Raw genomic sequence first — 27,985 nt, forward strand, 5'->3', positions numbered from 1 at the left:
TCAGCTGCAATGCCTCGAATGACTATTGGCCATGATGTTCAGAATTTCATTCTGTGCTTTGGGGCCTGTGTACATTGTGGTACGCTCTGTTAACCACTTCAGTAAAATGGGATCATCCTCTTCTGCCCTAAGTTTCAAAAGCTGTATAAATTCCCACTGTCATCCGTGTGGCCTCTAAAGGCTTGTCCCTGTCTTACTACATGCCGCACCGACTAACAATTTTCATCAAGCAATGCCTTGCGTCATCCTGCTGTTTACCCCACGCGCTGGATAACTGGACACTGATTGGATTTAGCTGGTGTGCTGTTACAATTACAAAGTGGCGGTGGGTTTGGCAGTTTGATGTGCTGTGAATTTTTCAATGGCTTTTCTCCAGTTCCTAAATCCTGCACTAATGAAGGCAGCATCTGCTCTTTGCCAAAAGATGGCTGGCTTGAAAACCCTTGGCTACAGTGAAAACACAACACTCCTTTTATTGATGGATTATAATGTAGCCAGGGAAATCGCGAAACCTCTCTCTTGAAACGTCAACACTCTGTTGGCAAGAGTTGCGGTTCTATAAATTTGGGTGTGGCTGATATGGTTTTGTGCCATCACTGTGGTAACTGGACACAATGCTGTGCCACTGTCCCCTATACTGGTGCTGCTGGCAACAAGGTGACACTTGGTCCTGCCGTGGCTTTTGACACTTCTCTCAAGTCTCTCTCCCTGGCTCTTTCCCTTTCACCACCCTAACTGACTCACAGTCTGTCTCCTAGAAAATAAATAAGGTGTTTGCCGTACTCCAACTACGGTACCCAAAACTACACAATTAATCACAACAGCAATACCATTGCCGTAAACAAATCTTAGTTTAGTCACCAGTTTAAGTTGAGAGTGGATCCATGGCATTTCCAATTATGTCCCTATTTACAAGTCAAAAAAATTGAGAACCTTCATAATGTTTGCCAAACAAAGACTAACAAACTTACCTGAGACTCCCTGTCTCTGCCAATCTGTCCCTGCATATCTGTCCCCAGTCTGCTGTCGTTGTGCCATCTGTTGCCTGCTCTGCCTAATGACATCATTGTGAAACATTTCCATTAGCATTTCACTTCTTCTTATGAACATTTATCAACTAGTCTTGAGATATTAGCTACTAGAGTTCTTACTATGCGTTTTGGTGTACTGACAAATACTCTGATGTCCGTCTTCTTTACTTTTTCTGCCATTTTTCTACCTGGCTGGCTGGCCTAGCTGCACACACACACATTTACACAAACACATGCTGCAACCTTTTGTCATTTTAATAGTTTGTTTCATATTGGCTTGCTTCCAACAATAGCTGAATTGGTAAAGCTAGCGAGCACCAATTCCGTTTCTGTGTTTGCTATAATCTTTGCTACCTGGTAAATAAAGGTGAAATAAAATAAAATAAAAAAAGTTCACTAGCGACAATTTATCCTTGCAAGAGACCATTATATATATTTAAGACAATGTGTAGAAGAGAGTGTAGTTCTTCTCTTCAGTTTTGACTTCAGTTTATCCTAACCTTATCACAGGGACGTCGAAGCACTACAGCTGCAAGCTGATCTTGGAATAAACACGATAGCAAAGATTCCATCTTTTGACGACGCCACATAAATGGAAAGTATACTAGCATTGAAGTTATGTTTTGCTTTAGTTTGCGCGCTAGCTCTGCAAATTCAGCTAGTGTGTGAACCCTGCCAACATAAAAATAAATAAATAACATTGCTATGGACCTGCTATGGATTGACTGGATTAACCTCACGTCAGTTACGTACATGTCCCTTTCGGACAGTAGCTACGAACCCTCTATTACCTTGCCAGCTAAAGAACTGGCAGTGGATCAAACCATTGTGAGGCAAAGGGCGGGGGGGGTCGCAATCTTTTGAAACTTAAAAACGCGCTATTAAGTGTCTATAATCAGCACAAGTGCTTTCATTGCGTATTATTAATATTACATAGTTATGTTTACAGTGATATATTGGGGGGGACAAATCATATTTTTCCCAAGATGGGGGGGTCGTGTCCCCCCCGTCCCCCCTGGGATTTTCGCCTATGAGCAGGTCTCGAACCCTCGACCTTCTAGCCCGAAGTCCAGCGAGCTATCGACTGTACCGCAAAAGCATGCTCGTGGGGTAGAGTCGATTTCCGCGCTTATAAACCCAGGGTCGTTACAATACTATCCCATTTTGGGAACGTTACATGTTCAATACTATCCCATTTTGGAAACGTTACATGTACGCCCCCTTGTGGAGGGAAATTAATATCTTAGATGGTAGATGTAGATGGGATTCAAATGCACAATGGTATTAATACAGTGTCTAGACTACCTCTTTTGTATAAATGCCCTTCAGAATCCAAACACAGTATTGCCACGCATCAAAATGTTGMGTATAATCTTTCAAGTCAGCCTGATAAAATATTGAACAATTTGTGTACAAAGATATCTTGAAATGTGATATTAGGCCTGTATGGCAGTACTGTTACTGTATGGCAGTACTGTATTGGCTAGTGCTTTCTCCAATATGTTCTTCTATTTTGCATTCAATTGTATGTCGATGCCATTTATCTGTTAATATTTATTAAATAAATATTTTTTAATGCTTGTAAGACTATTCTTTGACATTTTCTCTTCCTTTGAAATTCTTATCGGACAGAACATAGACACAATGCAATTGGGATCAAGAAGAAGGTACAGATATGTTGTAGGACAGCTGCATTTGAAGTGTACATTTAACCTACATAGCAGTCAATACAAACTGACATCTATTAGCATACAAATGTGTGCAAATGATCTTTTCAGATCTTCTCAGAAATGAATCAAGTCCATGGAATGGATATAGACAAAAAGATAATTCAAGGACTATCAGAGGTTGAGAGGCGAGCCTGGAGTGAGGACATCATCCTGCTATTTTGACAGTCCCTGAAGGACAATACAGATGAGGGATTTGCTCTTATTCCTTCCCTTTCTCTAATGTATTTTGTAATAAAATTAGCAAGTGTAGTAAGATCATTGCTTTACTTTACTGGGACTGGAGACCACAGCAGCGATTCTACTCTTGCCCGACCTCTTCAATGACAAGAGTGGCCTTTATGTCCGTGACATGGTATGCCTATGCACCAATCATCTGTTTCTTCATAAACATAGGTGTGCATGCTTATATAAAACTACAGCTGAACAGTTGTTCTGTTCTTTGTTAATTGTATGTGTATTAATCTTTTCTTACTTTTGTTGACACAGATTTCACCGCACTTCACTCCTTTACTGCACATCGGCGGAAATCCATTTCACCATGAGTGAAATCCCGCTGGCCTTTGATGGGGAGAACATCCACACTCTCGAGGACGTCCCCATGGGACTTGGGGCTCTGCTAGGGAAGTTTTTTTATTTTCCCTTAAATTTCCCCAAAATGTCAGAAAAACACTTACAGTGGGGCAAAAAAGTATTTAGTCAGCCACCAATTGTGCAAGTTCTCCCACTTAAAAGATGAGAGAGGCCTGTAATTTGCATCATAGGTACACTTCAACTATGACAGACAAATGAGAAAAGAAAATCCAGAAAATCACATTGTAGGATTTTTTATGAATTTTTATTTGCAAATTATGGTGGAAAATAAGTATTTGGTCAATAACAAAAGTTTATCTCAATACTTTGTTATATACCCTTTGTTGGCAATGACAGAGGTCAAACGTTTTCTGTAAGTCTTCACAAGGTTTTCACACACTGTTGCTGGTATTGAGTGGGTATGACCAAAGTTATTCTATTTAGCTACACTTTGTAGTACATTTTTACACKATAATAAATGTTTCTGATGCCACATMGCCCGTTTTCAAAKGGAGTCGWTGGTTTTTWKRGGCAGTCGCTTTTTAGCTATTTGTCTGAAAGTATTTTCTCAACTGCGATACCAACTCCAGTCTGCAGATGGCGATGTGTGTCTTTCAGGTGATTCTGCCACTGTGACGTATAATCTAGTGGACGGGACGCTTCTTCAACATCAACAGCTAGTCAGCCACCTGGGTTCACTCTAACTTTATGGAAAAAGGTTTATTCAATAAATCTAGCAACTCCTCTCATACTGGGAAAATACAGGAATACACACTCAGAGCCTCCTCAATGGGCCCTGTTTACACCTCCAAGGTGACCCCCTCACACAGGAATACACACTCAGAGCCTACGAGGCTTTTCTAAAAACGACCCTTTGCGTGTTTCGCTCACCTCTTTTTTTAAAACTAGGTTTGAGATTTGGTATCCACTCGTATCGCTGCCTCTCAGATCAAAGTGTGGTCTCCGAGATCCCAAGTTTGAGGGATCCCTGGTGCACCATTTACCCAGGTCGTCAGGAGCGGTCACCAAGTGAAGATTAACATCCCCAAATGTGGTTAATTTCTTTCATATCTAATGAGGAGACAAACTTATAACTCACACAAGTCAGAGTTATTCTTAAACTAAATCTATATTCATTTATTAATAAGGGAGCAGGTCAATACAACGCACACATATAAAGTGAATTGAGTGCTCTACAATAATGATGGCTGGTCGATGAATCACCCCCAGATGATTCGTTGAGAGCCACGAGTCAAAAGTACAAAGGTCTTTCAACCTACATGATGAACAACAGATGTATAGAACGGGTCACAAGTTTAGGATTTGTATGAGAGATATTTATAATTCTTAGCAGACAGTATCTGCTGTAAAAACAGTACTCTTTGTGTAGAGACCAGGGCCTGGCCCTGGGGTCATCTCTCCCTGGTACCATATAGAACAGAAACATTAACTCATGCTCTGGAATGCGGTCTCTTTAGGTTTTATAACCCAAAAGACATTGTAAATCTGTCAGTGTGATATCCCAGAGGCCCATCCTCAGTAGAACACAGACACAATAGTTCGAAGAACCCTCTATTCTGTTGCATAAAACAACCATTTGATGCAATAAAAGTATTATAAAATAATCTTGCAGTTTTGCTCTCACAGTGTCCACTGAAAGTTGACTAGTAACAACAACTGGGAGATAAAAGACACCCACCATGAGACCCACTAAATCTGCCCAAGAAGAGGCAAAMAAAAGAAAAACCCACAACAAACTTAAAAAAGGGAAGCAAATAAAAACAATAGCGCAACTAAAGGTGTTGACTCTCCACATCTATCAACACAACTGGAGCACTGGGCCAGACACTCTTCAATAGAACCTGGACCAGCTCAGGTGAAACACCTTCCCACTAACGAGATGGACAAGCCAGCACAGGTGTAACACATACTGACTAACGAGGTGACACCAATCAGTGCACCCTACGTGCTAACAAGCTATACGTGCTAACGAGCTATACGTGCTAAAGTCCAACCTCAAAATATAAATGGAAAAACCAAAGACTGTAACACCTTCCCCCTTAAGAGAATGCTTAACAGAAAACAACTTCAATTTCACATTATAATCAACTACAATGCTTCACCTTCACCAATATAAACATGGTGACTACTGGCTGTGAACAATTAAAAACAAGAAAAAAATATATTTATTTCCCCCACTAGATTCTAGAACTCTCGTCTTAACTCACTTGTGATATATTGAAAACCTAAACATAAAATGTGCTATATACACAAACATCTGCCACAATAATCATGTTACTTGTATTTTTTAAACAAGCACCATATAAACTGCACAAGCACCAGCAACACTGTTGTTTTGACAAGTAGCAATAAATCACTGATATTGATTAGGTTGTACGTGCTGTTGAAACTRACACAACTAAGAAAAAACATGGAAATGGGAGATATCTTTTACCTCACTGGTTAGAGGACAGTCAGCTACATTTTGGAGTGATGCATTTAAATGTAGGGGCCGCTAAAGAAAGAAATGCAACACTTATTTGTCATCTCTCATCGATATCATGTTGAAATCATTTGTGCGAGAGGAGAGGAAAGTGGTGAGGAGTTCCACATCCTGTTAAAACTAACAGCTCAAAAACCACACGGAATCTGGGAATAATATAACACTCACTGGTTAGAGGACAATTTGTAGAAAACAGCTAGCTACATTTGAAGTGTTGCATTTTGATTCCAGTGGGTCACCAACATGTTAAGTGTAACACAACACAACTTTCAATTCAGAGCCTGGATTTTCCCCCTGAGGCTAATATCCATATCATGTTGAAATCAATTGATAAAGGGGAACATTTAGGCTTCTACATTGTGACATTATTAAAACACTCCTACAATGTTAAAACATTCTACATTGTGACATTAATTAATTGATATCATGAAACAACTCTTTCATGTACATACTTTCTGATATTTGATCTGAGAGCTTTTATCAGATTATCTATGGTCACAGCTAAGAGATTTTCTCTCTGTGTGTGTTCTCTGGTGTTGTACCAGGCTGTTTGACTGAGTAAAACTCTTCGCACATCAATTAGAGCTTACGATTTTCTATTCTGTGTGTGTTTCTTCTGGTTATCAGTCTGCTGCCCATATGTAGCAAAACTCTTCAACTATTGATACAGCTATAAGGTTTTTCTCTCTTGTGTGTGTTCTCTGGTGTACTGTCAGCCTTACCGTAGTATGAACAAACTCTTTCCACATTCGATTCACACGCTATAAGGTTTCTCTCCTGTGTTGTGTTTCTCTGGTGTACTGTCAGAAGGCTAAGTGTAACAAGTAACTCTTCCACATTGATCACAGGCTTAAAATATTCCTTCTCTCTGTGTGTGTTCTCTGGTGTACCTGTCAGATCACCAGCACTTGGAACAAAACTCTTCCCACATTGATCACAGCTAAAGGTTTTCTCTCCTGTGTGTGTTCTTGGTTGTATCTTCAGATGGCTAGATTGAACAAAAACTCTTCTCCACATTGATCACAAGCTATATGGTTTTCTCCTGTGTGTGTTTCTTGGCGTGTGATTCAAGGTTGCTTAAGCTGACGTAATAACTCTTCCCACATTGATACAGCTGAAAAGGCTCTCTCTCTCTGTGTGTATTCCTGGTGTAGAGTCAGATCTGCTGGACCTAGCAAAAATCTTTCCACAAAGCTTTCATCACAGCTATATGGTTTCTCTGCCTGTGTGTTGATCTCTGTGTGACTATAGGCTGCTTAGCTTGAGTAAAACTCTTCCCACAATTGAGTACAGCTAAACAGGTTTCTCACCTGTGTGTGTTTTCTTCTGGTGTGATATCAGGCTGCTTAGCTTGAGTAAATACTCTTCCCACATTGAGTACAGGCTAAAAGGATTTCTCTCCTGTGTGTAATTCTTCTGGTGTGAGTCAGATTGCTAGACCTTGTAAAAACTTCCCACATTCATGACGCTATAAAGTTTCTCTCCTGTTGTGTTATTCTCTGGTGTACAGTCAGAAGGCAAGATAAAACAAAACTCTTCCCACATTGATCACAGCTAAAAGGTTTCTCTCCTGTGTGTATTCTCTGGTGTCGAGTAAGATTGCTAGATCTAGTAAAAATCTTCCCACATTCATCACAGTTATATGGTTTCTCTCCTGTGTGTGTTCTCTGGTGTGATGTCAGGCTGCTTAGCTGAGTAAAACTCTTCCCACATTGATCACAGCTATACGGCTTCTCTCCTGTGTGTGTTCTCTTGTGTMGAGTCAGATTTCTAGATGTAGTAAAAATCTTCCCACATTCATCACAGCTATAAGGTTTCTCTCCTGTGTGTGTTCTCTGGTGTGATATCAGGCTGGTTGAATGACTAAAACTCTTCCCACATTGAGTACAGCTATAAGGTTTCTCTCCTGTGTGTGTTCTCTGGTGTATCTTCAGATGGCTATATTGAACAAAACTCTTCCCACATTGAGTACAGCCGTAAGGTTTCTCTCCTGTGTGGATTCTCTGGTGAATTTTAATGCCTGATGAGGTGAATCTCTTCCCACAGTCAGAGCAGCAGTGTGTTCTCTTCCCTGTGGATCTCTGCTGGTGTTTCTTGATGTGTTCTGATCTGGAGAGACTCTTCTCTGCCTCGTCAGCATCATGAGGTTGTTGAGGCTCCCCAGAGGATCCACGGTAGTCCCGTCTGTCTCCTGTGTGAACAACAAAGTCAGACAGATGGTTAAAGGCCCACAACAGCAGAATCCACTGTAAAAGGTGATGCCAACAGCGTAGCCATGATGTTGTACAACAATTGACATCTGATGAATGTTACAATTATTTGACAATTGTCTTAAAATGAGCAACAATAGTCAAATTTAGTCTTGTTTTCACATTAGTAGTAAAATTGATGATGGTAGGCTAGAAATAATTTAAAGTTGTTGAAACCCTAAGCAATGTGCCATACGACTTTTGGTCTCCGATATAGGACAATTTCTGTGTTTGCTAAAATTGCGGCACATTGTCAAAGCGCACACAATTTGAAACTCCTCCCTGCTAATGAGGAAACCGCTAGTTATGGATGTAGTATATCTGGTAATGAGGAAACCACTAGTTATGGATGTAGTATATCTGGTAATGAGGAAACCACTAGTTATGGATATAGTATATCTAGTTGTAGAAACTCCTCCCTGCTAATGAGGAAACCACTAGTTATGGATGTATTATATCTGGTAATGAGGAAACCACTAGTTATGGATGTAGTATATCTGGTAATGAAGGAACTGCTAGTTTATGGATGTATGTATATGTGTAAGAGGAAACCGCTAGTTATGGTGTAGTATATCTAGTTGTTATGAACTCCTCCCTGCTAATGAGGAAACCGCTAGTTATGGATGTAGTATATTTCTGGTAATGAGGAAACCGACTAGTTATGGAAGTAGTTATATCTGGTAATGAGGAAACTCTAGTTATGGATGTAGTATATTCTGGTAATGAGGAAACCACTAGTTATGGATGTAGTATATCTGGTAATGAGGAAACCTAGTTATGGAATGTAAGTTATATTGTGGTAATGAGGAAAACCGCTAGTTATGGATGTAGTTAGTCTTGTTGTAGAAACTCCTCCTGCTATGAGGAAACCGCTAGTATGGATGTAGTATATCTGGTAATTGGGAAACCGCTAGTCTTGGATGTAGTTATCTGGTTGTCTAGAAACTCTCCCTGCTAATGAGGAAACCGCTAGTTATGGATGTAGTATATCTAGTTGTAGAAACTCCTCCCTGCTAATGAGGAAACCACTAGTTACGGATGTAGTATATCTGCTTGGAGCAAAAATGGTGAGCGAAGATTTTAGTTTTTCACAATGTATTCTGAACATTACAGCGCAAGATCAGGAGTGCTACTCTTTGTCGGCTGGGTAGCAGGACATTGTGTGCTAAGACTGGTGAGAAAGTGTGTGTGTATGGTTGTGTTAGTGTTAGTGTGAATGTGTGAATGTGTGTGCGTGAGAAGCCAGTATAAAATGAATTGTTTTGTACAATAGAGCAGCGCGCTCTCGTAAATACATTTTCTAACTATTGTAGCTGGGCCTCCGTCTGATTCATTTCAACCAGTTTCCTACCAATCCTGTGTTTCAGGCTGAGTAGTTCATTGAATTGGGTTTATGAACATTGAGAACATAATTCTCGTGACAATTTGGTCCTTCGAGACGGATTTCAATACCTGCCTCTGTCGTCCCAAGGAACTGCTGAAAACCGTGCACGGGCGGATCCAGGATCCGTAAGACAAAGACCTGACCTCTGRATTTAGGGTTTATTTCACGCCAGTGGTGAACTGGTACACGACAGAGGTGGTGACGAGATCCAACCTACATTGCTTTTCCCAGTCTTCAATACAAGGTCAGTAATCTTTATTCACGAATTTGGGGGATAGGAGACTTTTACTTTATGTATTAGCAAGGAATCGATTGAGAGGAGCAGGTCTGCAATGACCTGAGGTACATGTGCACTACCATAAATAAAAATAGCTTAATAATTGAGGTCTGTGAGGTAATGACCGAAAAGTTATTTGAGGAATGGCCGAGAAGTTATTAGCAAGGGATATAAATAGGTGCTGTGAGATAGGACGGGGAATTTGTGCAAATAGGATAACTTAAATGGTTAATTAACATGTGGTAAATTACCCATAGATCCAATTCAAAAGACATACCTAAATAAAATCCTAAAGTGTGAGGATATTGCTAAGGTTTGTGAGATAGGACGGTAATTCTATGCGAACAAATAACTTTAAATGGTCAATTAACAAAAGTGAATTAGCCATAGATCCAATTCAAAAGACAATACTGAAATAAAGTCCAAAAAATGGAGAAAGAAGGGAAACCTAATATAGCGGAGTGAGATACGARATATTGACGTCAAAAGAACAAGCAACAACCGAARAATTGGCTGCTGGCTAGGGATTTATGACCCCTGGAAAATAGCTTATAGGTTGTAAACAATGAGACCTAATGTCCGATCTACACCACTATAGATAACGTTTCAAGAAAGGAAAAGCACACATAGGTTAAGAGATAGCAACATACACACCAATAGTGAGACACACATAGGAGTAATTTAATCAGAATTAAAGAGCCACACACATAGATTGTGATAACAACTATAGTGATTGGATAACGGTAAAATGAGCACATACATAGATCATAGAAATACATACACATAGATTGTGAGAAGTATCATAGTAACTACAAGGTTTTATTAAACATGGGTAGTAAATCCTCAAAGGAGGTCCTGGAATTAACGGGAGATGAGAAATATATATGCAAGGAAAAGATAAGAGGAACACCTATTTTGGCCCGAAATGGAGGAAAAAGTATGGATTTGACGGACGTTTAAATATAGAAAAACTGGAAACAATGATTATACAAATAAATAGGGTTTGTGGAGACAAGGCAGATAAACAACGGGCAGATGGGCTAGACACAGCGAGGGTATGGTTAGCCGAGGCGAGGAAGAGAGCTGAGGGAGAAAAGAAAAAGAAGGAAGATGTAAGTTGCCGGCAACAGAGAGCAATAACTCCCACGGCTCCTCTGAAGGTCCCTCATAAGCCTAAATTATGTCCCACCCRGTTAGACCAGGCGCGGAGAGAGAATCCTGATGATGCAGAGGGAGGGGTAGAGTCGGATGAGGATAGGGCTAGCTACCATAGGGAAAGTCATGAAAGGTTTAACCGAACGAGGACGTAGGCTGAACAAGCGACAGGATGTAGGGGAAAGAGGTAGAGACAGGGCTTTACCACCCAGAAGGCTGAAGTCGCATAACCAGAACCCAGGGAGGAGAGGAGTAGCAGAGTGGCTGGAAGACGAAGATGAAAGGGAGGCTAGTCAGTATCCTCTAATTGCCTTGCCCAACCCACGTGCTGGGGACGCAGGACAGGATTTAGCAAACTTATTGCGAAAAGTGGATAGAGACAGTCAAAAGAAAGGAGGAGGCCTTAAGGGGAAGGGACCCAAGAGAGAAGGGAAAAAATGGATAGAACCCGAGAACAGAAAATGTTACAACTGTAGCAAGTCAGGACATTTGGCTAAGGAGTGTGAGGAACCATGCATGCACTGCGATAAGGTGGGCCACAATCACCGAGACTGTAGAAAGAACAGAAAGGATAGGAGAGAGGGTCAAAGGCAAGAGCAGAGAGAAAAAGGTCAGGCGCCTACAGCCAGACTCAGAGGAGGAATAGAAAAGAAAGGAGATCAGTACCTAATGGTCACTATCGGAGTAACTGTAGATAAGCATAAAGGAGGCTTCAAGGAAACGAGAAGTAAGGAAGATCAGACAGGAACGGAATATTTCATCGCTGCTCTTGGGGAAAGAGCAGGAAAGATTTTAAACAGAARRGGAAAAACAGAGAAACGCGATGACAGAGACGGAGAGAAGCGATGTTTCAATTGCAATGAGACAGGACATTTCGCCCGGGAGTGTAAGGCTCCCTGTAAACATTGCGACCAGGTAGGACACAACCACCGAAATTGTAATTCAACTAAGGGGAAGGACAGGCGTGACAATCGGGAGAGAAAGAGGGAGGCAGAGACAAGGAGAGCGAGATTAATGAGAATCCTCGCTGGGGAAACGCTTGGACCTTTAAATTAGGGCTATTTTCTAGGAATGGTCTCGGTAGTGCGTGCCGGAGTTTGCGACTACAGACAATTATAATAATAGGGTTGTTTGCGGGGAAGCTCCGTCATTCCAATAGTGATGGTGGTCCAGCGGTAAAATTGGTAAAATTCTTGCCTACCACGCAGGAGACTCGGGTTCGTATCTCAGCCTAGGCACCAATAGACTAAAATTCATTCTGATTGTAATTCAAATACTGATATGTTTTGCTGGGAGAGATACGGTTAGTTAGTGTTTGATTAGGATATAAACTGAACGTTTTAATAGCTTGTTTAGGTTAAATTGAAAGACTCATCCATTCTAAATAACAGCGGGGCGATTCCGATGGAATACGTTGTTTTGCCTGAATGGTCCGCTGGAATAACGTATTGAGGATGGAGTCGTATTTAAAATGCTGAATCTTAGAAGAGACAGTTACCTAAATCAAATTAATTCTAAATAATAACGGCGAGATAATTACGATAGAGTTGTGCCCATCGAAATGTGTTTCTATTCTTATGGATTGACGGATGTAGGTTATAAATTTTGGCAATTTACATGTTACTTTTAAGGCTGGAACAATTCATAAAGGTGAAGCCGAAAGAAGGGACAGTTGTAAAGTGTAAAGTTTGGTTTTAATCTTACGATAGCGGTAAGGCAGGAAGTTAATGAGGAGAGGTTATATTCTTGTCCACTGGTAAGAAGAGAACAGTTAGTCGCACTCACTGGGCTATATTTGGCTGTAAGAGATTCAGGTCTGAATAGTTTAATCGTAAAAGTTTTGTGATAGTTTCTGGTTATTGATTTTTGGTTTGATTGTTTAGGTAACACTAGTGAATTGGAACAGAAAGTTCAAGTATTCTAACATTATAATCTGYTTCCATTACGTGGAACCATGTCAGGTCGGTAAAGGGGATTGCAGGTTGGGTTAATTTTATTTTAAAGGGACAGTGCACATTAATCATAGTTGTGTGTGTCTAATGGCAGGGTATGCCTATCAAGCACTTTGAGAGACTGTTTGCAGACAGACTAAATGGGTTTTAATGTTGCAAAGCAAGCTTGGGCCAAACTAGTCAAGTCGTATGTTAAATTTGGGGAAACTTATGATTGGAGRGAGTATAATGGGTTTTCTGGAAATGTTTGGTTTGTTTTTAACCTTTGGGTTTGAGGAGATTTCCATTTTCCTAGAGACACGATATCTTAAGTACACACATGGAATATTAGAAGTTTTATTTTCTGAGTTTTAATTAAACACGTGAGTTCTTTTGATAAGGGAATGTTCTGGGAACCTGGGATCTGAGCAAGATTCAGTGCCGACCTTGGCTGGGGCCACTGAGAGTACTTCCCAGTCTCCCTATCTTGAGGGAGGAGGGGGAGTAGGTCTCACGGAATCCCCTAATCTTTGTCGGTTGGGTAGCAGGACATTGTGTGCTAAGATTGGTGAGAAAGGGTGTGCGTATGGTTGTGTTAGTGTGAATGTGTGTGCGTGTGTTTGTGTGAATGTGTGTGCGTATGTTTGTGTGAATGTGTGTGCGTGAGAAGCCAGTATAAAATGAATTGTTTTGTACAATAGAGAAGCGCGCTTCTCGTAAATACATTTTCTGACTATTCAAATCAAATCAAATTTTTAGTCACATACACATGGTTAGCAGATGTTAATGCGAGTGTAGCGAAATGCTTGTGCTTCTGGTTCCGACAATGCAGTAATAACCAACAAGTAATCTAACCTAACAATTCCACAACTACTACCTTATACCACACACAAGTGTAAAGGGATAAAGAATATGTGACATAAAGATATATGAATGAGTGGTGGTACAGAACGGCATGGCAAGATGCAGTAGATGGTATAGAGTACGGTATATACATATGAGATGAGTACTGTAGGGTATGTAAACATAAAGTGGCATAGTTTAAAGTGGCTAGTGGTACATGTATTACATAAAGATGGCAAGATGCAGTAGATGATATAGAGTACAGTATATACATATGAGATGGGTAATGTAGGGTATGTAGACATTATATTAAGTGGCATTGTTTAAAGTGGCTAGTGGTACATTTTTACATAATTTCCATCAATTCCCATTTTTAAAAGTGGTGGAGTTGAGTCAGTATGTTGGCAGCGGCCGCTAAATGTTAGTGGTGGCTGTTTAACAGTCTGATGGCCTTGAGATAGAAGCTGTTTTTCAGTCTCTCGGTCCCTGCTTTGATGCACCTGTACTGACCTCGCCTTCTGGATGATAGCGGGGTGAACAAGCGAGTGGCTTGGGTGGTTGTTGTCCTTGACGATCTTATGGCCTTCCTGTGACATCGGGGTGTGTAGGTGTCCTGGAGGGCAGGTAGTTTGCCCCCGGTGGTGCGTTCTGCAGACCTCACTACCCTCTGGAGAGCCTTACGGTTGTGGGCGGAGCAGTTGCGTACCAGGCGGTGATACAGCCGACAGGATGCTCTCGATTGTGCATCTGTAGAAGTTTGTGAGTGCTTTTGGTGACAAAGCCGAATTTCTTCAGCCTCCTGAGGTTGAAGAGGCGCTGCTGCGCCTTCTTCACAACGCTGTCTGTGTGGGTGGACCAATTCAGTTTGTCCGTGATGTGTACACCGAGGAACTTAAAACTTTCCACCTTTCCACTACTGACCCGTCGATGTGGATAGGGGGTGCTCCCTCTGCTGTTTCCTTGAAGTCCACAATCATCTCCTTTGTTTGTTGACGTTGAGTGTGAGGTTATTTCCTGACACCACACTCCGAGGGCCCTCACTCCTCCCTGTAGGCCGTCTCGTCGTTGTTGGTAATCAAGCCTACCACTGTAGTGTCATCCGCAAACTTGATGATTGAGTTGGAGGCGTGCAGGGCCACGCAGTCGTGGGTGAACAGGGAGTACAGGAGAGGGCTCAGAACGCACCCTTGTTGGGCCCCAGTGTTGAGGATCAGCGGGGTGGAGATGTTGTTACCACCCTACCACCTGGGGGCGGCCCGTCAGGAAGTCCAGGACCCAGTTGCACAGGGCGGGGTCGAGACCCAGGTCTCGAGCTTGATGACGAGTTTGGAGGGTACTATGGTGTTAAATGCTGAGCTGTAATCGATGAACAGCATTTCACATGGGTATTCCTCTTGTCAGATGGGTTAGGGCAGTGTGCAGTGTGGTTGCGATTGCGTCGTCTGTGGACCTATTGGGTCGGTAAGCAAATTGGAGTGGGTCTAGGGTGTCCGGTAGGGGGGGAGGTGATATGGTCCTTGACTAGTCTCTCAAAGCACTTCATGATGACGGAAGTGAGTGCTACGGGGCGGTAGTCGTTTAGCTCAGTTACCTTAGCTTTCTTGGAACAGGAACAATGGTGGCCCTCTTGAAGCATTTGGGAACAGCAAACTGGATAAGGATTGATTGAATATGTCCGTAAACACACCAGCCAGCTGGTCTGCGCATGCTCTGAGGACGCGGCTGGGAATGCCGTCTGGCCTGCAGCCTTGCGAGGGTTAACACGTTTAAATGTTTTACTCACCTCGGCTGCAGTGAAGGGGAGCCCGCAGTTTTGGTAGGGGCCGTGTCAGTGGCACTGTATTGTCCTCAAAGCGGGCAAAAAAGTTGTTTAGCCTGTCTGGGAGCAAGACATCCTGGGCCGCGACGGGGCTGGTTTTCTTTTGTTATCCGTGATTGACTGTAGACCCTGCCACATACCACATGACTATTGTAGCTGGGCCTCCGTCTGATTCATTTCAACCAGTTTCCTACAAATTCTGGGTTTCAGGCTGAGTAGTTCATTGAATTGGGTTTATGAACATTGGAACATAATTCTCGTGACAGTGAATAATCCACTAGGCTACTCTGTAATGGGTTGTCATTCTAAATGTCCTGAATAAAAGAAAATAGCTCTGTGTGTTGTACAACAGCCTATCCATCAAGAACAGTTCTCTACACAATATGAGCTAAGTATCTCTGTGTCCAAACAGACTAACGAGACCCTACAGTAAATAAGCAGACATAACACACTATAAACATCAATTTGTTAGGGATGTTGGATCCAACATGGAGCATGGCATAACTGTATTTACCAGAGTAATGAATGAAGAAGCACTTTGGTTGTTGTTGCATGTCGTGATGTTTGTCATTTGACTGTCATTCAGAAAATGATTTCCTGGATCAGCTGATGATAGTTGAACATGTGACTAACAAAACAGCTACAGTATTAAGTATTATGTGTAATTATTGAAGAACCACGTAAATGAGAGTATCCATTTGGGTGTTGTCAATAAAGTTAAGGTGACTCTCGGTTAGAACCATTGGATTTTGCAGACTGAAATTATTTAGTATTTCTGTGCCCATGAAAACTGTTTTCCCAGCGTAACATAAGGAGACACTAAATGATACATAGTTCGAGTGCGTTTCAGAATACAAAAAACTGTCCGACAGCAAGATCCRGTATTTAAGTTGAAGTTCATCATATGACAAGCTTAACGTTATGACTATAACTACTGCTCACTGAAAGAGGGAAACTAGGTACAACATACTATTAAATCCACATGTTATGACTATAACTACTGTTCCCTGAAGGAGGGAAACTAGGTACAACTTACTACTAAATCCGTGCCTCACTGGAAGCCCTACCTTCCACAGGTGATGAGCGTGAAGCTCGGATTTATTCCTTCAATTTAATACCGCTCTTCACCGACCCAGGAAAGGGGCGGGGACAAACAGGTGTTGTACCTTGTTTCCCTCCTTCAGGGAAGAGCAATTATAGTCAAGTAGTTACGTTCCCTTTCAGTCGGTCAACTTCGGTACCACATACTATGGGAAAATACAATCATTCCCCATGCCGACCCAAACGGATACTAAATGAAACGGCCCATTGCAGACCACCCAGACCTGACCCSGCAAGATGCGTCAGTTTTGTCAATTTATTAATTGTCTTTTGTTTGAAACACTCCTGTYAATGTTGAGTAAGGACGCACACCTGATTACGCATATAGAAGTAGGATTAGTCTACCTGTTCTGCGCGCAAATGTAGGCCTATGAATGTGCCCATTTGGGGATGTCTGATAGTATTTCTGATTGTCTTAACGCACCACCACTAATGAGTTGTGGAGCTTCTCAAAGTAATTTTTTCTTCACCTCAAACAGCAAGTAAACAAAGTCTAATCAAAATAATTGCGAATGACAATAGTTCCTCAAAGTATTTTCATAAAATATTTCCAGCTCTCCCCCTTTCGATAACCCCTCGGCATAAAAAGGAAAAATGTAATGTTCTGATCCAGTGGAAATGTCATAAAAAACCTGATTACTTCTTATCCTTTGCACAAATAGCCAACAGCTGTGTCTGTCCCGAACTCACTGGCCGGGAAACTCTGAGGGCCCAGAATATTTTATACAATATTGCAAGCTTGCTATCTCGAGTTTTGGGCCGACCCAGTTGATAGTTGATACAATGTTTCAAGTTCGTTGTAGACAGGCCATGTGCAGCAAATGTGATTTATAGGATATTTTCTACCTGCAGGCTGCAATGTTTTTATTTGTAGGCTTTATGTAGGCTATTTTTACATAGTTGGCAATGGCAACAGAAGTTACTTTTAGATTTGTATAATTTTCTTTTAGATTTAGATAGATTAATCACAGACAATGATTTTGAGATACTATTATAAATTAAATGAAACTGTTCCACGAAATTGTGCATATGAAAATCCTAACTGGCACACAGATTGGTAGAAATGGTTAGATAACTTGGCACTCCAAATGGAGGTTGCAGACCGCTGGTGTAGCCCATTACCGGAAACTTCAGGCGCATAACGGCATAATTGTTCTCCTTTTGGTTAGGTTATCTTGATCTCTGGCTCCCTCGAGTCATTTGTGTGTCTTAATTATTTGATCAAACAGCGTGCTTAAAGCATCAGACCAGTTCAGTACATATAGTTGATTTTATTAAAACACATGGGTTGTGTCTATATATGGAAAAATACACATAACATTTCAACCAATCGATTGGTAGAAAGAACAGACGACTCTTGGTTGACCAATATTTATTTTAGTTGGGGACAGCACTAGAACATGATTATGGGGCTCCTGAGTGGTGCAGCGGACTAAGACACTGCATCTCAGTGCTTAAGGTGTCACTACCAGACACCCTGGTTCGAGTCCAGGCTGTGTCACAACCGGACGTAATTGGGAGTTAAATAAAGGTAACGTTTTTAAAATGAAATAAAACAGTTCATTCAGGAAGTTCAGACCCCCGCCACATTTTGTTATGTTACAGCTTTATTTTTAAATGGATTTAAACAAATAGATTAATGAGGATTCTACACACAATAATGAAAAAGTGAAAACAGGTAAAAAACAGAAATAACGTATTTACATAAGTATTCAGACCCTTTGCTATGAGACTCGAAATTGCTTTCAGGTGCATCCTGTTTCCATTAATCATCCTTGAGATGCATCTACAACTTGTTCGGAGTCCACTTGTGGTAAATTCAATTGATTGGACATGATTTGGAAGGCACACACCTGTATATATAAGGTCCCAGAGTTGACAGTGCATGTCAGAGAAAAAACCAAGCAATGAGGTCGAAGGAATTGTCTGTATAGCTCCAAGACAGGATTGTGTCGAGGCACAGATCTGGAGAAGGGTACCAACAAAAAAAATGCTGCAGCATTGAATGTCCCCAAGAACACAGTGGCCTCCATCATTCTTAAATGTAATACTCTTCCTAGAGCTGGTCACCCGGCCAAACTGAGCGATTGGGGGAGAAGGGCCTCGGTCAGGGAGGTGAACAAAAACCTKATGGTCACTCTGACAGAGCTCCAGAACCTTCCAGAAGGACCTCCACCAATCAGACCTTTATAGTAGAGTGGCCAGACGGAAACCACTCCTCAGTAAAAGGCACATGACAGCCTGCKTGGAGTTTGACAAAAGGCAAACTGGCTTGATGAAACAAAGATAGAACTCTTCGGCCTGAATGCCAAGCGTCACGTCTGGAGGAAAACTGGCACCATCTTTACGGTGAAGCATGGTGGTGGAAGCATCATGCAGTGGGGATGTTTTTCAGCAGCAGGGACTGGGAGACTAGTCAGGATCGAGGGAAATATTAACAGAGCAAAGTGCAGAGAGATCCTTGATGAAAGACCTGCTCCAGAGCACTCAGGACCTCAGACTGGGGGCAAAGGTTCACCGTCCAACAGGACAACGACCCTAAGCACACAGCCAAGACAACGCAGGAGTGGCTTCGGGATAAGTCTCAATGTCCTTGAGTGACATAGCCAGAGCCCGGGCTTGAGCCCGATCTAACATCTCTGGAGAGACCTGAAATAGGTGTGCGGTGATGTTCCCCATCCAACTTGACAGAGCTAGAGAGGACCTGCAGAGAAGGATGGGAGAAACTCCCCTAATGCAGGTGTGCCAAATAAATTAGCAAAATGAAAGGGGGAAAAAAATAATCAATTTTAGAGTAAGGCTTTAATGTAACAAAATGTGGAAAAAGTCAAGGGGTCTGAATAGTTTCAGAATGCACTGTATACAGCAACACCTCCCCCATAACCTTTCCTGTCTTTTCTGTAGATGTTATATCCCTGTATTGCTACTGCTGTATCAAAGGAATTATCTCAGTGAGTTTCAGAGATGAACAATACAGTGCAGCCAAGTAAACAAAAACGTTTTCAAAGAAAAACTATTCCAGAAAATGTAAAAGCGTATATAACGCCCGTCCAAGAGACTGTCGACCAATCGAGTTCACATTGTCATGCTGTGACAAGCAGTTCCTAAGCAAATTCTCACGAAAATCCCTTCTTAAAGTCAGGGTATGAGTCGAGAAACATGCCTATTTTCCTACGTACGTAATATCATGATTGCAAAGCCATACGATATTACAGAGAACAAGTTAATTATCTCACATCTTTGAAAATATTTGTAATGTTGTTCTTCTCGTTCACAGAGGGTAATTCATGCCAATGTTCTTTTCCTTAAGCTGTTAATACGAATCGAAAGGAGTTTCCAATATCATAATTTCTTAAAGTATTTCTGTTGATAGCAATTGAGTGATACACAAGCTAGGTCTATTTGAAACATTGCCATCCCATTGCAGCCTTTACCAGCCACCAGGTTCAGAAGCTTTAAAACCACATAAAAAATATTTAAAACCCAATTCTATTTCTGCCCAAAGTTAAGATATAAATTATTCAAACTGAACATAATTCATGCTGGTTATTTTTGTATGCTATTTTAATTTTGGAGTCAAAGATAGTTTTGGAATAGTTTTCATTTTTCAAACAAGTTTGTTGTTTTATTTCAGTTTACTAAATAGTTTTCCCCTAATTACTTTTTCTATAATAAGCATGGAGGTTTCCCCTATGAACCAGTCATAGGTACTGGCAAAAAAGTGCCTCGTAACCWAGCTGGGAATGGGACAGATGGAACCCTTCTGTGGTAACAGACAGGGGCGATTTGTAATCAAATCTAATTCCCAGGAACGGGGTTCATATGAACCACAGAGACTGTGTGTGGGGTAATAACATGGCCGTGTCCAACCCTGCTTGTTCCCTCGACTCCGCCACCAACCACCAATCTCCAACAGGGCCCTTAACCTGTATCACTAGACACCTCATAGTGAGCTACAGGTAGGAATCAGCAATGAATCCCAATAATGAGACACCTCTGGGGAGGGGTGTCAGCAACATTAAAACAAATATATATATAGTGTTTTTTACAAATCCGTCAAGACACCAACTTCGACTTTACCTTGAAATGCTTTACTTACAAGCCCTTAACCAACAGTGCAGTTCAAGAAGAAGAAAATATTTACCAAGTAGACTAAAATAAAAAGTAATAATAAAAAGTAATATACACAGGGGGCACCGGTACCGAGTCAGTGTGCGGGGGTACAGGCTAGTTGGGGTAATCTGTACACGTAGTGACTATGCATAGGTAACAAACAACCAGCGAGTAGCAGCAGTGCACAAAAGGGAGGGGGTGGGGGGGTCAATGTAAATTGTCCGGTGGCGATTTTATGAATTGTTCAGCAGTCTTATGGCTTGGGGGTAGAAGCTGTTGACGAGGCTTTTGGTCCTAGACTTGGCGCTCCGGTACTACTTGCAGTGCGGTAGCAGAAAAAACAGTCTATGACTTGGGTGACTGGAGTCTCTGACAATTTTGTGGGCTTTCCTCTGACACGCCTATTATATATGTCCTGGATGGCAGGAAGCTTGGCCACAGTGATGTACTGGGCCGTTCGCACTACCCTCTGTAGTGCCATACGGTCAGATGCCGAATAAAACCCATGACAAATCTTTTCAGACTCCTGAGGGGGAAAAGGTTTTGTTGTGCCCTCTTCACGACTGTCTTGGTATATACCCACGTGGGTGATTTAAAGATGAACTGAGGTCCACACTCCAGTCCAGTTGATGGTAGTAATGCACTTTAAAGTTGGTTGCCAACTGCCATATAAAGTCCAAAGAAGAAAAAGAAGCCTGAAGGAAAGAGAAATGACGAGAAACGAATTATGTTTACCTTTTGGGGCGTCGCGACTGGTTACCGATTTTGATGTGATATGAAAGTATTGTGTGAAATTATTTTGAAGTGATATGAAAGTATTGTGTGAATTATTTTGATGTGATATGAAAGTACAGCAATTTATGTTTCTAGAAACGTATCGCAATTGAGAATCGATTCACATTTAGATGTAATATTTGACTATTTTACCTGCCAGAGCCAGTCTACCTCTGAAAATAACATACTGTCCTTGGACCTTGAGGAGTAACGGGGGCAGCAATCAGAAGTAGAAACAATAACAAAGCATACTCCCTGCCCGTTTCGGTAAAAAGCTGAGGGATGGGGATGGAGAATTGCAACCATCCATGATATCAACATTATAGTTTTAACCATGTTTTGAGTATATACAGGGTTGTTTATATTTACTGACAAACATTGGAGTAAAAAAAAGCTTATATTTTGGGTTCTGATGGGGTACAACAGTTGAACTAAGCTCATGAGACATTTCTAAGTGATTTCTACAAGAAACAATGGGTACATTTCATTAATGTATTAGTCCCAAAATAGATGTAACAACAGCTGATTGCCCCTTTAAGACYACATATTGGGCTAATCTAATAGGAGATATTGAGGACTACAGTTTTTCAGGCATTGTTATTGGATGCATTTGATCAAGTGTTAACGTTTTGTTGATGGTCCACTCTTGATGTTCTACACGTTACAGTGTAGCTTCAGCCATTCCTACAGAACAACATTAAAGTGTAGAACCCCTTTACTGCATATTGGTTCAACGACTGCAGAGACGGTACTTACTGGTGTTRAACAGATCTCCAACYTCCTCTTCTTCCTCCTTCTCCTCTTTCAATGTGACAGTCATCTCCCCCACCTCCTCTTTCACTCCAAAAACGGCATCCCCCTCTTCTTTTACTGTAACATCCTCCTCCTCTTTCACTCTGAACTTGTCTTCCTCTTCTTTCACTGAAACGTCTTTCTCTTCTTCATTCACGGTAACATCCTCACCCTCTACTTGTTTTTGCACTGTAACATCCTCCTCTTCCTCCTCCTCTTTCACGAAAGCTTCTATCTCCGTCCAGCAGACCMCCTCTTCTTTAGCAGGAGGAGAGTAACTTAGTGAACTCATGGTCGGGGGTGTTCGCTAGCTAGCATTAGCGACTAGCCTAGTTCTAAGCTAACTTAGCAAACCAGCTAGCTGACAAACAACGTAAATATATAATTAAATGGGCCAACAAGTACATACGACAGAAGTGTGTTTAAAACACATCGACTAATATACACCAAAACAGTGTAAAGAGCGTGAATGTTGTAACTATGTTTGCTAGAAAGCTACGGGGGTGTCTGACTAGCTGTTGTTGTTGAAGGAGCGTCCCGTTCACTAGATTACACGTCACACTGGCAGGATCGCCTGAACCTAAAATACGCACATCGCCAYCTGCTGATTGGAGTGGGCAACGCAGTTGAGGAACCAAAAGTTAATTTTTCATTTATTTCATAAAAGTTTAATATTATATTAAGTCATTCAAAGAGAAGCATGTGTTGATTGATTCATTTTTAATGAGTGAGAATTTAAAACAAACTTTACACTCACTACACATTTGCATTGAACCATACTTCTGACATGGATCATTTTGATCCCAGAGGCATATCTTTTATCATAGCCAAAATGTGGTTTATTCAATTCTTCCAATCTTTCATGACTTTGTCAATCAACTTGTTCTTAATACATCTAAATCATGGTTTAGTGTTTCTGTATCAATATGGATGTTTAACAAATTCAAATCCTTTGGCGTCATTTTGACCCCAGCCAAAAGCACCTTTGATAAATAGGACATTTATTTCAAATCAAAATCAAATAACATTTTATTGGTCACATACACGTGTTCAGCAGATGTTATTGCGGGTTTAGCGAAATGCTTGTGGTTCTAGCTCCGACAGTGCAGTAATATCYAACAAGTAATATCTAACAATTTCACAACATATACCCAATACACACAAATCTAAGTATTTGAATCTAGGTTTCTCTGTAGACAYGATCCATYCCACCAGAGGGAGGAGGGGCACCTGTATCAGTGGTTTTGACCTGATAGACACCTGCAGACACACAGTATAGTGCCTCCCCAAGTACTCTCCTAAGATTGGACTTTTCTATATCACATGACTGTGTACAAAACTGCCAATGGTAGAAAACTCTGCCTGCGGAAGAAAATTCTGCCAGAGGTAGAAAACTCTGCCCGTGGTATACAGTGCATTCATTAAGTATTCAGAYCCCTTCACTTTTTCCACGTGTTGTTACGTTACAGCCTTATTCTAAAATTGAATAATGTTTCCCCCTCATYMATCTACACACAATACCCCATAATGACAAACCAAAAACAGTTTTTTWAAAACATTTTTGCAAATGTATTTACTTAAGTATTCAGACCCTTTGTTATGAGACTTGAAATTGAGGTCAGAAGCATCCTGTTTCCATTGATCATCCTGGAGATGTTTCTACAACTTGATTGGAGTACACCWGTGGTAAATTCAATTGATTGGACATGATTTGGAAAGGCACACACCTGTCTATATAAGGTCACACAGTTGACARTGCATGTCAGAGCAWAAACCAAGCCMYGAGGTCAAAGGAATTGTCCATAGAGCTCTGAGACAGGATTGTGTCGAGGCACAGATCTGGGGAASGGTTCCAAAAAATGTCTGCAGCATTGAAGGTCCCCAAGAACACAGTGGCCTCCATCATTCTTAAATGGAATAAGTTTGGAACCACCAAGACTCTTCCTAGAGCTGGCTGCCTATCCAAACTGAGAAATCGGGGGAGAAGGGCCTTGGTCAGGGAGGTGAACAAGAACCSGATGTTCACTCTGACAGAGCTCCAGAGCTCCTCTGTGGAGATGGGAKAACCTTCCAGAAGGACAATCATCTCTGCAGTACTCCACCAATCAGGCCTTAATGTAACAATGATTAAATTGTCAAAAAATGTATTTCAATGGACAATTCTGTGAACTGTTTTGTGAAAGGTGTCGGCTAGAGATGACATGCAGGAGCTTGCAGGGATTTATAGTCTTGCATGTCGTCTACTTTGATGCTAATTAGCATTTTAGAATCCGAGAGTAAAGAGACACAAATATATTGATACAAGTATTTGTATTTATTATGGATCACCATTAGTTCCTGCCAAGGCAGCAGCTACTCTTCCTGGGGTTTATTAAGGATCCCCATTAGATCCTGCCAAGGCAACAGCTACTCTTCCTGGGGTTTATTATGGATCCCCATTGGTTCCTGCCAAGGCAGCAGCTACTCTTTCTGGGGTTTATTGTGGATCCCCATTAGTTCCTGCCAATGGAGCAGCTACTCTTCCTGGGGTCCAGCAAAAATAAAGGCAGTTATATCATTTWAAAAACATTACAATGTCATCTTCTTTTTACATGGCATTGTAGATTTTAGCRGTATACAGGRTGTATTTTGGATGTTTTCAGTGTGTTTTTAACCCTTTCAGACAATGGATTAATCGCACAGACTAGGTTTATACACAATGCTGGCTGAGGAACGAGTAAAATATAACATATTATTTCCTAACCATTCACAATGCTGGCTGAGGTACGAGTAAACCATGACATATTATTTCCTAACCATTCACAATGCTGGCTGAGGTACGAGTAAAACATGACATATTATTTCCTAATTGTAAAAGAAATCCCACTCCGTTTCAGCTCAACTGATCTCCCACTGTTTTTCCAGAATAACATGAGTTTGTGTGTCAAACTGTTAGACTTTAGTCACATAATCATATTCAGCTACTTAGATGTCATGTATTGTCATGTCATGTTCTCTATAATGAAACATCTCCAAGTGAAATAAAGTTGATAAGATACTCTTAATAAGACATTAAATAAAAACTGGTTGTTCAGAAATCATTAATTTATCATGTTGCTCTCATGAAATGAACAAAATATTTCACAATCATTACCACTGCTGATATTCACATAGAATAATACAAGGATCATATTTCTCAGTTGCATTGACCTGCAGACATCAGACACCACCTCTCCCTTATGCACATGTGACTGAAAAGTAACCAATCACAAAAATCTCATTGTCCTATGCTATTGGTTCATTAAGACATGGCCTATGCTATTGGTTGCATTAAGACATGGACTACTGCTATTGGTAGGTCTTATTTGATCAAATAGGTTACTTCTCTACAAAATGTTGTTCAGATCAATAACTTTCAGCCAGTAGGTCCAGCCTCTTTCTTTCCACTCTAAAAGTAGAGGGAGGAAAAGTGTTTACCTGAACAGACTAGTAAAGGGAACCAATAGGTCTGTTCTGATAAAAACACATTTATTGTTTCAGCCAAAACATCAGAGCTAGAAACATCCTCTTCTTGGTATTTATTATGGATCCCTACATTAGCCTGGGCTCCTGTATTTTTATGGATCCCATTAGCTGGGCTCCTGTATTTATATGGATCCCCAGTTGCTGGACTCCTGTATTTATTATGGATCCCCATTAGCTGGGCTCCTGTATTTATTATGGATCCACATTAGCTGGGCTCCTGTATTTATATGGATCCCCATTAGCTGGCCTCTGTATTTATTATGGATCCCCATTAGCTGGCTCCTGTATTTATTTGGATCCCCATTAGCTGGGCTCCTGTATTTATTATGGATCCCCATTAGCTGGGCTCCTGTATTTATATTATGGATCCCCATTAGCTGGGCTCTGTATTTATTATGGATCCCATTAGCTGGACTCCTGTATTTATTATGGATCCCATTAGCTGGGCTCCTGTATTTTATTATGGATCCCATTAGCTGGCTCCTGTATTTATTATGGATCCCCATTAGCTGGGCTCCTGTATTTATTATGGATCCCTATAGCTGGCTCCTGTATTTATGTAATGGATCCCCATTGGCTGGGCTCCTGAGTGTAGCAGCGGTCTAAGGCACTGCATCTCACTGCAAGAGGCGTCACTACAGTACCTGGTTTGAATACAGGCTGTATCACATCCGGCCGTGATTGGGAGTCCCATAGGGCGGCGCAAGGCAGCAGCTACTCTTCCTGGGGTCCAGCAAAGTTAAGGCAGTTTATACCAATTTTAAAAACATTACAAAATATTCACAGATTTCAGAACACACTGTGTGAGTACCAACCAATGAGGTATATAAACCCTGGATTGTGCATGCTATGTATTGGCCAATGAGAGGCTCTGAAGCCCCCGGTCGTCCATATTGGTCCTCCCCAGTAGAAGCCCCAGTACTCCAGGGGAATTCTACAAGACAAAATTACATTTAAAAAAAAAATTATAGTGGTAAAAGTAAAAGTACTTTCTAAAAAATTAAAAACATTAAAGAAATATTTTTTTTTTAAATGTTAAATGTTTATGTTTTACACCCACACACACACTCAGATGCAGCCCCCCCACACACACACAACCCAGCAAACTCCTTTTCACATTTTCTAAATGTCCGATAAGGAACGCTCTGTGCATGTGCTATATAAAAACCTTTTGCAATGATGAATACTGTGTTCTACTACCCAGGTCTGGTGTTGGATCTTCTGCATGTATTTTCTGATGTTCAATCAGACCACTTGAATGAGAGTATCTCTTGTCACATTGATCACAGCTATAAGGCTTCTCTCCTGTGTGTGTTCTCTGGTGTTGTGTCAGGTTTCTTAGGGAAGCAAAGTTCTTCCGTCGAGACGAGTATACAAGTTTTACCTCACAGATGATGAAAAGAATATATAGAATCTGTAATAAGCTAGGTGATCACAAAAGCGTTGGGACGAAACAACGCTACAGGAGTAGCACAATCGCATCTTTCCACACACGAGCTCGGTTATAGACTTTGAGAGTAGAGGAAACACAAAGCGCACTTATTTAAACAACTCAACAGCGCAAGAGAGAGACTCTTCATAGACACAACGCTACATCACCAGACAGTTCCAACGCACAAAAGATGTGAGTGGGACGAAAGCACTTTTTTAATAAACATCACAGACGACTTGTAGTAAACGCTGTAGATCAAAGGGACACCAAGAGACACCTTTTCACAACTACCAAAGAGAGGAAGCAGCAAATGGCGATCATGTATAGCCTGTGAAACTCGTTGGTGAGTTATGAAACACAGACTTTAGTGTCCCAAGCGAGTACAACGACACGTATATGAGGAGAGAACTCGTTAGCATTGATAAACATACCAGACGTGAGTGTGACAGCAACGATGAAGTAGAGAAACCTCTCAGTATCCAGCGTCGCTAAGATCCTCCAGAATTTGTGAGGAAGCAGCAACAGAGAAGAATTTTTACCACAATCACAGAGACGAAAGGCAGAATGCTCCTATCTCAAGGATACGATGAGTGATCCCAAAGGTATATCGATTCGCGAGCAAAAAAGGGAGAGTAAGAGTTGGTTAGAATCACTTGCATGTGAATTCTGACTCAAATCGCTGATCAAGTGGGAAAAAGGCTTTGGTAGAACTTATTATCTGACTGAACATAAAGCAAACACACACAGGAGACAAATCTTACCACTGCTCTGATTGTG

The 27,985-nt window shown here is 41.2% G+C and overlaps 3 protein-coding genes across 8 annotated transcripts in view; 1 reads left to right on the forward strand and 2 right to left on the reverse strand.

Moving 5' to 3' along the window:
* Window positions 1-27,985, forward strand: part of LOC112069533 (gelsolin-related protein of 125 kDa-like) — a 243,717-nt gene that overhangs the window by 53,829 nt on the left and 161,903 nt on the right. The gene's annotated exons all lie outside the window — the stretch shown is intronic.
* Window positions 1-27,985, reverse strand: part of LOC111979311 (uncharacterized) — a 141,014-nt gene that overhangs the window by 22,833 nt on the left and 90,196 nt on the right. The window contains exon 3 of one of the 5 annotated variants that reach the window (XR_011475356.1): window positions 5,455-6,271. The exons of 2 other annotated variants lie outside the window; for them this stretch is intronic. The gene's annotated coding sequence lies outside the window, so the exon portion shown is untranslated. Of the gene's footprint in view, window positions 1-4,453; window positions 6,272-27,985 lie in introns of those variants that run through there. 2 more of the 5 variants (XR_011475354.1, XR_011475357.1) reach the window with 2 other exon arrangements.
* On the reverse strand, window positions 7,295-22,816 carry LOC112069527 (zinc finger protein 664-like). The gene is made up of 2 exons (XM_070438574.1): window positions 22,237-22,816; window positions 7,295-8,025 (listed from the first exon to the last, which is right to left on the reverse strand). Exons 1-2 carry the CDS (start codon window positions 22,562-22,564, stop codon window positions 7,295-7,297), a joined length of 1,059 nt encoding a protein of 352 aa, XP_070294675.1. The 5' UTR covers window positions 22,565-22,816.

This window comes from Salvelinus sp. IW2-2015, unplaced genomic scaffold, assembly GCF_002910315.2.
Source record: "Salvelinus sp. IW2-2015 unplaced genomic scaffold, ASM291031v2 Un_scaffold1042, whole genome shotgun sequence".
NCBI lineage: Eukaryota > Metazoa > Chordata > Actinopteri > Salmoniformes > Salmonidae > Salvelinus > Salvelinus sp. IW2-2015.